Below are 12,129 nucleotides of genomic sequence, written 5' to 3' on the forward strand. Positions count from 1 at the left end.
AATTGTGGCTTCCCTCCCGGGGCTATTTTTCTAGAAAAAGAGTTCACCATGAATGCCTCCCTTGTTCTCTTATAATGGCGCTCACCTGAGAGGTGCCAGAACTGAGTTCCGGCTGAAAAATAAGCCCTGCTTTCCCCAAAGAATTATGGAGACTAGTTAAGGGTGCTGAGAGTTGTCAGGAGACCCTTACAACGCCAGCGTGGTTTAACAACCAGCCTCTCTTGCCATGGAGCTCTGGGAACTGTAGTTCTCTGAGAGGAACAGAGGTCTCCTAACAACTCTTAGCACCTTTAACAATTTGCAGTGCTGAGGGTGCAGGTGGGGCCTTGGTTTCTCTCCATTTGTTGGTGTGTGTGTGGTTTTTCCCCCCCAGTCTTACATTCAGTTGGCCCCACTGTGAATTCCACAACCCTACGCAGCAAAAAATCCGGACTAAAATGCTGTCATTTTTGTGTGAGGCCCTTTTAAGAAAAAGCCACACCTGATGATGTTGAAATCTGGAGAACTCAACTTGAGATTGGAGGGGAAATCCACCCCATCCTCACTTAGAGGGCACCAGCAAACAGGCACAAACAACGAGAAGGAGAAGCAGGAAGAGGAGGAACAGGAATCAGAGGTTAGCATTGGACGTTCACAGTTGCTCAGATATACCAACTTCTGATGCCGAGGCAACAGAAAGAATGGCACTTCCTGTTCCTCCACACCAGCCATCTCGAAATAACACTTTTGCATTCTCCGCAGCCCCGATTCCCTGGCCCAGGGCAAATTTCTTAATCTCCAGGCCAGTCTGGTTGAGGTAGAGAAGCAAAAACTTCAGATCAGAAATAGATGGGAAATGCAGAGGAAAATGCAAGATTTCACACCAGTGTTTATGGCCCAAATCGGCTCATGCCTCTTATCAGCTGTTTATCCTGAAAGGCTTCCTAAAGATCTTGGAAGTCCAAGCTTTGGAAAGGTAGAGTCACTGCAAGGAAATTCGAGGTAAAAAATTGCAGCTGGTGATCATTGACGACCGGCCGATTCCTCTAAGCAGCACTTGCTTAGCTGTCGTTTGGCCTATAAGCCGTATTTAGCAGGGCATTCTTAATAATTGTCTGAAGTACACATTTTATTTTATAGAATATTTTTTTAAAATACTATTTTTGTGTTTATACTGAATCCGACCATTTGTCCATCTAGCTCAGTATTGTCTACTCTCACTGGCAGCAGCAAGGGACATTTTCAATGCCAATGATTGAACCTGGGGGACTGCTGCCTGTGGAGAGATGCTAAATTGGTTTTCTGGTCCATTCCAGCACTGTCACTGGTGAAGCCCACTTGCGCGCAACAACAGTGTGGTGTAGCGGCCCCCAGCAGCTCCTCCTAACAAAGCAGTATCGTAGCAGAGGTAGCACAATGGTGATTGCTCCAAGCACGTTAAAACTTGTTACGATTTGCATCTGCCCTCATCCACCTCTAAACAAATGTTCAGCACAAAAATACTTAGGCTAGAATAAATCACAAACATTTAACTCTGCAAATAAGTGAAGATTTTACTCACAGGGTTTCAGGAGTTACAGCAAGCAAGTCTTCATCAGTTGGTGGTGAAATGAAGACGAAAGGTTCCAAATTACTTAATAGAAAGAACTTGGTTTCCTTCCAAAATAATCAGACAGTAAAAATCTCTTGTTACAGAGGTTTTCCATCCACTTGGTTTTTCTTCAGCTGAAATTCTGGCTTCTTTGATGAAGCAAAGCAAATAGAAAAGGGAGGAAGCAAAGGCGGTTGGGAGCCTGCTGAGCTCCACCCACTGGCACCTGGAGCTCAGGTTAACCCTTTCATGCACACAAGTGTGAGTTGGTAACTGTATATTACAACATAATATGGGTTGCTTGGCTCCTGGCCCTTTACAGTGCTATGCCAGGTAAGCCTGGAGAAACTGGCAGCTGGAAGATGGGGGCCAAAAACGTGGTAGACACTGGGACTGAGCACAGGATTGGTCCTTGTGGGCCCAGCTAAGGTGCATGGTCCCATAGCAAGTGCCCCAGTATGCCAGTTGTCATTCCTGGAGCATCATTTTGTCTTGGACCAAGCCCTTTTCATCAAGAATGAAGCAAAGGAGGAAATACATAAGTCCCTTCCCCCAGGACCTCCTCTGATCCGGATATTTGTCAGTTGTAAAAAAAAACCCACCCCACCTCACCCCCCCAAAATTTGGTGCCATTTGCATTTTTAAGAACAGACATATTCAATGCAACTATGCATTTTACATCATGTCTAGCTTGGTGCTTCAAATCCCCTATTTACAGAGAGAGGAAGCAGAGTTCCAAAGCCCGCCCTCGCTTGAAACGAGGAAATCCTGCTAGCTTTATTGTTTTGATCATACAAAGCAAACAACAACAATTCTCTCCCCCCCCCCCTCTCTCACACAGAGCCATCCTCAACTGGAGTGGTTTCATATCTATCATTCCTAGAATCCATTTTGTTGCTGGGGAACATCAATTCAATTATCAAGTTAAGTCAATTGCTGGAAAAGCAGTTAAAAAAAACCCCAAAACACTATTAGAACTATTGAAGGGGATCCTGATTTAGCAAATTACCAGGAAATGATTTAAAGGATGCTGCTGCTGCTGGTGATTTTGTAATACTATGACTAAAACTTGAGCCCGGCGCATGTAACTTCCCAAAAACATTCATTTGATATTGTTTCCAGTGCTGCAGTACAAAAGAAGCAGCATCTCTCCCCCACCCCCACCCCCTGGCCTTACCCAGACTACCATTTGTAAGCAAATTTAAACAATTAATAGTTTGTCCAACAAAACAGCAAAGTGATCATACATATGGCAGATATGATGCTTAGGAAAGAGCTGCTTAGGAAAGAGCTGCAGAGCATGCAGAGAGAAGAGGTTGGCGACAAAATATAGCTAAAAAAGAACTCCAGGATACTCATGTTTGAACAATGCAGATTGTCTCTAGACATGACTAATGGCAGCCAAGCAATCAGAGAATGAGCAAGGATAAGTATAGAAAGTTTATCATTATTATTTGTTTGATTTCTTATAAGGTCCTCAGGACAGGTTACAGCAATCTGAAGTTCAGTATGAATGGCAGTTTAAAACAAAATGTAATTTTTAAAAAATCAAAGCAAAATCAGCATGAAATGTCATAGTTTGTTAAGCCACGTTTTGTTAAACCATAGTTTAACCACTCGTTCACGATATAACCATAGTTTACTTTAAACTTCCTGTATAGGGAAGATTTTAATGTCTGATGTTTTATTGTGGCTTTTATATACTGTATATATATTTTGCTGGAATCTGCCCAGAGTGTCTGGGGCACACACACACCCCCATTATTAATTACAAGATTTCATGGCAATGGGTGTTCCACAGCTGTGGTGCCACCACTCAAAAGGCCCATCCCCTGGTAACCTCCAATCTGTAATGATGGACCAGACAGCAGAAACTCCAACACCAAACACAGTGCGTGGGTGTGTTCATCTGCGCACATGTGGTCTTTCAGACAACCTGGTCCTTGGACATTTAAGGGCTCTGAGAAGCCGGTCTACAAGCCGCTAACTACTCATTCTAAATCCGTCTTGTAATTAACGTAACAGCTGTAAAAATCAGCATTTGTTGGAGAAAAGGCTGGGATTCCTTTATTTTCTGGTTGATGTTTCAAAATATGGATTTTATGTCTAAAACCTTGGTTTCCAACATGGGGCACATGCCCCACAGGGGGAAAATTTGATTTTTAACCAGGGCAATTTGAGAATGTTTAGACCAAGCCTTTTAGACTTCCTCCATGTGAATAGTAGTTCACTTTTTGAATGAGAATTATACATCACAGGGAAGCGGGCATCAGGATTTTAGAGATGCTTAGGTGGGGCATGGCCAAAAAAGGTTGGGAACCACTGGTCTAAAACAACAATATGAAACAAATTATATATCTATGTAGGACTTCTTGCTCTACTCACATTCAAAATTCTGTATGTTTACTGTTTTTGTAGAAAATTAAGAAAATTAAAAATGTCTCCAGGCCGGATGCACCCATCGTTAGCTATTAATGCAAGTTTAGGTCCTTATCTGCACTATAAATTTAATGTGTCATACTGCTTTAAGCAGTCATGGCTTCTCCATAAGAATCATGGGAATTGTAGTTTGTTAAAGGTGCTGAGAGTTGTTGGGAGACGCCCTCACAGAGCTACCATTCTCAGAGTGGTTTAACAACCAATGCCTCTTTTCAAGGAACTCTGGGATTTCAGCCATGAAGGGAATCGGAGTCTCTTAACAACTCCCAGCACCCTAAGCAAACTACACTTCCCAAGGTTCTTTGGGGGAAGCCATGATTTTAAAGTGGCATGATACTGCTTTAAATATGTAGTGCAGATGGAGCTTTAGAAGCAACAAGCCATAGCTTCCTTTAGCATGGATTGCCTGAAGGGCATCACATGAATGAATGTCCTTCTCTAGTCTACTGATTTGTGAAATTCCCAATTTCGAACTACTCTATAAATACTTGATCATTTCCAGATGAAGAAGGGGGGGGGGGGAAACCTCACAGGTTGTAGGGAAAACTCTATTTAAAGTCTCCGGGCCTCAGAGACAGAATGAGTTAGAGAATTGCCATGAATTAAATGAGGCATATAAGAGCTGATGCAGCTCTGCAAATTACACAGCTAATAGAAGAAGCCGAACAGAAGAATTGAAAATGCCCAAAAGGGGCTACAGATAAAGGAACCCCACAGCTGCCGCCAGCTTTGCTGATGTAATAATATAATAGACTGATTTCTTTCCTGAAAGAACTTTAGCAGGAGAAAAAATACAATTAAGTTTGCTGTGGAATGTTGCAGATCAAACATATTGCTCTCTCTAGGCAGTAGAAGTCGCTACCCTGTCTATATCAATCAACAGGATTTCGCTTCATAATCAGAGAAGCCTGAGATATATACTTTTTTATAAAAAATATATCTATATCAAAGTGGGATGATTACAGACCCTGCAATATGATTAAACCATCCGGCCTGCAGTTTAATGGACCTGGAACTGAAATTAGAGGCAGATTCATTGGTATCATTTTGAATAGGTGGCAGATAATTAAGTGGCTCTTATACTGACTCATGAGAACATTCATTTCACATTAAAGTCTGCATGGGGTGAGAGTTGCCAATGTTAGGATGGAATTTGTATAAACCTGTGATGGATATGGAAATTTGGCTTCTAAAGCTCCATTGAGATAAATGGTTTGCACATGGTGTTCTTCCTCAAAAACTCAGCAGGTGTTCCTCTCAATGAGAAGATATCATCATCATCTTATTTGTATGCTGCCTTTCCATAGTTCAAACTATGCTCAAGGCGGCTTACAACATGGCAAGATTTACCGGTACATAATTACAAACATAACAGAAGTCATAAACAATAAATAAAACACATCAAAAAGTACACAACCAAATGGAAACAATTTCCACGTAAATCATAAGATCTAAAACTAAAGATAACAACAATCATATCAATAACAGCAACAGCTCTCTCAAGCCCCCGTAAACAATACTCCAGCCCAAGAATCTGTTCAACAAGCTTCAGGCTTTTGTAGCTGGAGTCAGTCAGCACTCCACTCTCCCAGGCCAGATGGGAAAAGGCCAGCAAGGCAGGGTGCAGGTCTTCCAGGGCTCACAGCCAAGATTAGGCACCCCCAAACTTCGGCCCTCCAGATGTTTTGGACTACAATTCCCATCTTCCCTGACCACTGTTAGCTAGGGATCATGGGAGTTGTAGGCCAAAACATCTGGAGGGCCGCAGTTTGGGAATGCCTGGCCAAGATGGTCTCCTTTTAAACAACACATGTAAAAATTTAATTTTTTAAAAAACCAGCTGCAGTCCTTGTGAAGCCTGTCAGGCCCCGCCCCAAGCCAGGTGGAAAGAGGCAAGGGCAGGGTCCTTCAGGTCCTTAGCAGGCAGTCCTCCTGATATGTGATGATGTAGCAGTTTGTCAGAAAGACAGCTTACCTGCCACTTTCGATAATCTCTCACAATGCATGGCTACTGGTGTTAGACTGTGGCCTCCTAAACGTTCATGGCTTCTGCCACAGAATTCTGGGACCTGTACTTTGTTATTGGTAGGACATTCCCAGTCCTACCTAGAGAGGTCAGGAATTGAACCCGGGACTTTCTGCATGCAAAGCACATGCTCTACCACTAATTCTCTCTATCACCGAGATGATTGGCAGTCATCCCTTAATTACTCTCATAATTGAATGAGATTTATCATACTTTTAAGTGCACGTACAAATGACACCTACATGATGTTACCATTCTTCCAGGTCTCGGCCTGAACGAATCTTTGTGAAGTCTCGATGTCACAAAGCTGAGAAGCAAAGGCACCAAGCATTAGAGTAAGTAAGCACCAGAACTTGCTCAGATGCCCACCTCCAACATGCGAGAGTTTGTTTAAATGATTGTATATGTTACAGGTAGGTAGCTGTGTTGGTCTGAGTCAAAGCAAAATAAAAAAATTCCTTCAGTAGCACCTTAAAGACCAACTAAGTTTTTATTTTGGTATGAGCTTTTGTGTGCATGCACACTTCTTCAGATACACTGAAACAGAAGAGCCAGACCCTGAATGTATATTCAGAGGGTGGTGGGGGTGGGTGGGATTGGGTGATTGGCTGATAGGAGTGGTAAACCTGTTGATGGCTGTTAACGACTGCTGATGACTCCAATAGGTCCACCCTCTGAATATACATAAGGGTCTGGCTCTTCTGTTTCAGTGTATCTGAAGAAGTGTGCATGCACACGAAAGTTCATACCAAAATAAAAACTTAGTTGGTCTTTAAGGTGCTACTGGAGGAATTTTTTTATTTTGATTGTATATGTATAAGACTGGGTTTGCTCAGTGCTTTTTTTCTGAAGGTACTCAAGGATACACAGTCCTGGCACCATTTTTGTAGGGGGGGAAAGCACTGGTTAAAAATGTAACACTTACAGTAACAACTTCATGGTGAGTACCGGCACTTTTCTTTCTAGAAGAAAAGCACAGAGTTTACTGTATTAAATCAGAAGGGAAAATTGAAGTGTAGCTGGGTTCCCACAAGGCAAGACAGTGTGATAACAGCAGGAACATTTATTGAACTAACAAAACTGGACAACGGGGTCAAAGCAACTGCTTATATACATTTCTGAAAGCCTGGGCCACTCCCACTCCCAATGTGACTGGCTGTCTAAACTTCCAAGCTGCGAATCATAACTCAGAGTTCAAGGGCCAATGGCAGAGGCCCAAATCCTGAAACGTTCTGTGATTGGATACCATGTGTCGAATCAGAACACATGGGGCTCAGAATCCTTAGTCCAGACTCCAGCTCAGGCAAACACAGACCACGGAATACATAACAAAAATGACACTTTCTCTGTAGTCACCAGTTTGGGGTCAGGAAATCTCCACAGACTGGCAGGCCTGTGCGGATCTTCTTTGAAGGTGTTTTATCAGAATAAAGTTACAAACTCAAACCAAAAAGCAGCTTGTTCCTGGAGGGGGCCCCTGGCTGGCTTAGCCCTCTGAAGCTTGGGACAAGTGCCCCCCCCCCCGCTCAGGGCTGCAGACTGAGGAAGGAAATGCACATTGGTTGCTGGGGACAAAGGTTATGGTTGATGGATTATAGAAACAGCAGGAGGAATGCATGACAGATTGCTATTGTTGCTTGGGGATTGCAGCAAAGCAAGTCTCCCCCCCCCCCCAGACTTCATTTCCGCATAGTTGTGTGGGTAGGGTTGCCATTGTTCAAAAAGGGGAAATCCGGACATTTCGCCGATTTTCGCTCGGACACTCCTTGCGGCTGCAGTATTCCGGATACGTCCGGGAAATTCTGGACGTATGGCAACCCTATGCATGGGGGACTTTAAACCAGTGGTGCAGGAACAGGGAGGGAGCTTCACTCACTCACTCTCCTGCTCATAGCAGGAGTGATAACACCATCTGCTAGTGCAGTATTTGCCAATGCTGTAAGCTTAGGGGTGTGCATTGCTGCATGGTGCTCATTGGGTAGGCTGCAAACCAGGGAGGCCAACAGTAGGTGGCGCTAGAGCCAATGGCAGGTGCAATCACAACTGATGCTCGTTTTCTCCCCACCCTCCTATCTGTCAAGCTCTACAAAGTCAACACTGAGGCCACATTCCCACCATCCATTTGAAGCACAATGATGCCACTTTTAAAAATGTTATAGCTTCCTCCAAAGAGCTACCATTCCCAGAGTTCTGTGGGAAGAAGGATTGATTGTTAAGCACTCTGGTATCAATGCTTTAGTGGATGGTGGGAATGTGGCCCTAGTTAGAACATATTGATTGGATCCTAGAATTTGCAAAATAATCAGGGTGTGTAAAGAGAAGTTACGGTATTATATTAATATGAAAAACATGGAATAAGCCTCTTGGTGTCTTTTAGACTCTGATTGATGGCTAAAGTTATGATTTAACTAGAACACTTCCTGTTTGACCTTTGTCTGTTTTTAAATTCTTTGCACTGGTTGTCCCTCATATCTTACTGACGGGCATATCCTTGAGGCTGACATGGTTTTAATACCATGTTTCTGCGTCTCACAGAAGTATCCAGTGCCAGCCCTATTTATGTAATGTGAACAAGAGATTAATAATTTTCAGGATAGCAGCCCAACAGATTTAAAATGGAGAAATAAATGTTCATTTTTAAGGCGACAGGAGAGTGAAATTAACATTTTTGTCCCTTTTGCCGTAGGGGCCTTACCCATCGCCTTTCAGCCTGATCCGGGGTGTATGACAAAGAAACATTCCTTACACAGCAGTGGCCCATCTTGTATATCAGGTCAGTTTCCTCGTGTAGCCCCTGTTAAACCACTTTGATAACTCTGTGGGGGGAATAGGGAACCTTGTGGGAGGGAAGCCATGACTGTTTGAAGTGGTATGATTTAAAGGCATAGTTCAAATGGGGCCTTGGTTTCTGCTGGATTTTTATGTTGGTTCAAGGAAAAAAAGGAGAATTCCTGGATACCAAGATCCAAGTTTGCCGCAAGTACTCAGCAGAGATTTAAAGTCACAAAATATGCAGCAAAGCAAAGCATGAAAATATGGGCTGTTCAACCTTTAAAATATGCCCTTTAAAGCGAGATCCAAAATGTCCCCTTAAAAGTTTATTTTCAGAGTTTCCCTCTTCCTACAGCATAGGAAAAAGACCACCTGCTTGGTGACTTCAATAAATCGTTTACTTACAAACTCTTCAAAGGTCAGATTAATGAGTTGGGCAGGGCAGGGGCTGGAATGCACAGGCAGTAAAACTTGGCTTAGTTGCAAAAGTGGTGAAAGTTCCTAAAGTATTGGTATAGGGACACAAGAATGGCTGGTTAGAGCCATGCGGCTGAGCTAGACCAGCTCAACCTCCTCACATGCAGAGCTTCTCAGGTAGAGTGGCCTTGGGGGACGGGTGGGAGACAATAGGCTTTATTGCCTGTTTCTTCCCAAGGTGAGGGAAGTGGACCTATCTAAGCTTGGCAGAACAGCTTACTCCATGGTATTAACCCCTTCGTGCATTAATTAGACTTGAGCATGTTGGTTATATGAGGCTGGTTATGCGGCTGAAGCCTCTGAAGTCAGTCCCAAGTCTAGGCAGGTATGTTTAGGTGCACAAGCACGTTAACTTGCTTCTTTAAAAAAACAACCAGCCAAGGACATGGGCTATAGATTTCATGACACTTTACTCAGTCAGTCCCTTCTCCTTGTCATCTTTCACAGGTGTACAATGAGGGTAGCAGTGGGAATCAACCCTGATGTGGAGAGACATAAGCCATGGAAGGAGGACCAACACCCGAACCCGTCTTTGTCGACGTGGACAAAGGACTAACGCTAGCATGCTTCGTCTTCCTTTGCCTCTTCCTGATCGTCATGATTATCCGCTGCGCGAAAGTCATCATGGACCCTTACAGCGCCATCCCGACGTCTACGTGGGAGGAACAGCACCTGGATGACTGACAGGGGAGAGAGGGGAGGAGGCGGGCAACAATCATGAAGCCACATGGACCAACCAAAAGCTTGCGCGAGAGAGCACAACACGGACAGCTGCCTTGCCTGGAGGAGGGCACAAAATATTATACAGCTTTTCTGAGATGCACAGGCAATGTAGGTCCCTCTGAGAGCACACTGGTGATAGCTTCCTGCCTATCAGCCTCGATACATCGCCGTGTCCTTTCTTCTTCCGAAGGAGTGACCTCCAGGTTTTAATGAGGAAATGATTATGATTGTATATCAAGTAGCACAAAAGCTCTCTAGGCACTAGAAAATCCCTTCCAAGCTTTTTTTCTAGTATAATCTCTATTAAGCACCTTCCCTCTGTTTTAAATCGTTATTTGTAATTGAAATGGGCAAATACATGCTATACATACAGGCAGATGCTATGCAGAGATAGCAGGGTGGTGTGAGGGTCAAAGACGAGGGGGCTGGCGTTTTAAAACGAGGGCACTCTTTACAAGATTGGCAATAACAATAAAGAAACCTTAAGGGTTGTTGTGTTTCTCTCCGTTGTAACTGGAGGAGGTTGCAAGGTTGATTAAAAACCAGCGTCGTAACAGATGTGCAGAATACGGACACCTGCTCCATGACATTTAAAGCACAGGGCTTCTCCCAAAGAACCTGGGAACTGTAGTATGTTAAGGGCACTGGGAATAGTAGCTGTTTGGGGAGTAAACTGCAGTTCCCAAGACACCCCCCCCCCCTGGAAGCCATCGGTTTAAACGCCTGGTTTGGATCTCTGATAGCATTTAGGTGAGCTCTCTTTGGAGCCTCTGTTAATTGTGGGTGACCTCTAAGGAAGAGTCTGCTGCTTGGCTACTTCTTCTAATAGTGACCTCAGTGGATCCATGCAAATGGAACTGGAGTTGATGCAGGACTTATACGAAACTATAGGGCATCTTCAGATGAATCCTGAGGTTTAGGGAAGCATCTTCTCTATATATCCACACAAACCAAAAGGGTGGCAAGCCCATGGCAGACCCAGCACCAATGGTCAGAGGATTGTGCCCCGTGCTAGTCCTACTCAGAGCAGACCCTTTTAAATTAATGAACCTAAGATAGCCATGTTCATTAGTCTAAGTGGGTCTGCTCTGAGTGGCTACAACCCCAAAGACACACTGCGTTTCCCCTCCACTTCCCCTGGGTCCTAGCAATAAATAAGTCCGTCCTTCATATATATCCTGCTTTTCATAGAGATGGGCATTGGTTAGTTATAAAATATAGGCCACCAAACATGCGCTGATCTTAAAATGAATGACTCCCCTCTTGTTTCCAGTGTCACTGGAGGTATTTTTAGCCGAGTCTAGACAGTCATCTGTCAGGGATGCTGCAGCTGCCAGAATCATACCTTGAATAAGAACTAGTTTGGGGTGGTGAGCAGGCTTCAGACCTCCAGGGTCTGTATTATTATTATTATTATTATTATTATTATTATTATTATTATCATCATCATCATCATCATCTTCCCAAGATCTACCAACTGGAGCCAGATTCAAATGATGCACAATTAGAATGCAAGGTTCCTGTTGTGACGTGGGGTTTGTGATTTCAGCTCTCTTGACATAACATGCTGGAGACAGTTCTCTAGTAACAGCTCTTTATTAAAGTGAACAAGACTGAAGACTGAGGAGAGGAAAGCTACATTTATAGGGACAGGGGACTAGCTAGGAAGGGATACATTTTGGAGGGAAAAATATCAAGCAATCACAGTGCTGCCTTTTGGAGGAAACCAATAAGACAGAGGATCCAAATACAGCAGCTTAAATGAACCAATAGTAGCTGTACCCTCTGGAACCAAAAGGCAGTTACTTTATCCTAATGCAAATACAGACAATAATAATACAGATATAAAATCATTTGACTCAATACACAACACCCCTCCCCCCCTAGTGAGCACAGCAGACGTAATCCCTCAGGTACTGTGGGGTCCTACAATTTCTACCTGATCTCCTGACAACAGGTGTTGCAGGTTCTGGATTTGGTGTTACCTGTGGTGGAGGGGCTGCTATAGGGGTTTCATCAGGAACAGATGGAGTCCCAGACATCTCAGGGTCCCCGACCTGTACCTCGTCATCCTGAGGACTAGCAGACCCTGGTTCATTTGCTGAAGCCCCTGGTGACTGCA

General features: G+C 43.8%; 1 protein-coding gene across 1 annotated transcript; it reads left to right on the forward strand.

Annotated features, from left to right (window-relative positions):
* Window positions 1-9,716: 9,716 nt before the first annotated feature.
* On the forward strand, window positions 9,717-10,466 carry CTXND1 (cortexin domain containing 1). The gene has a single exon (XM_088656979.1). It carries the CDS (start codon window positions 9,786-9,788, stop codon window positions 9,966-9,968), a length of 183 nt encoding a protein of 60 aa, XP_088513105.1. The 5' UTR covers window positions 9,717-9,785; the 3' UTR covers window positions 9,969-10,466.
* The last annotated feature ends 1,663 nt before the right edge of the window (window positions 10,467-12,129 follow it).

This window comes from Zootoca vivipara, chromosome 13 (assembly GCF_965207765.1).
Source record: "Zootoca vivipara chromosome 13, rZooViv2.hap1.1, whole genome shotgun sequence".
In the NCBI taxonomy this organism is placed as follows: Eukaryota; Metazoa; Chordata; class Lepidosauria; order Squamata; family Lacertidae; genus Zootoca; species Zootoca vivipara.

Coding starts and splice junctions, on each gene's coding strand:
- CTXND1 (XM_088656979.1), top strand. CDS start 9,786: ATGGAAGGAGGACCAACACCCGAACCCGTCTTTGTCGACGTGGACAAA.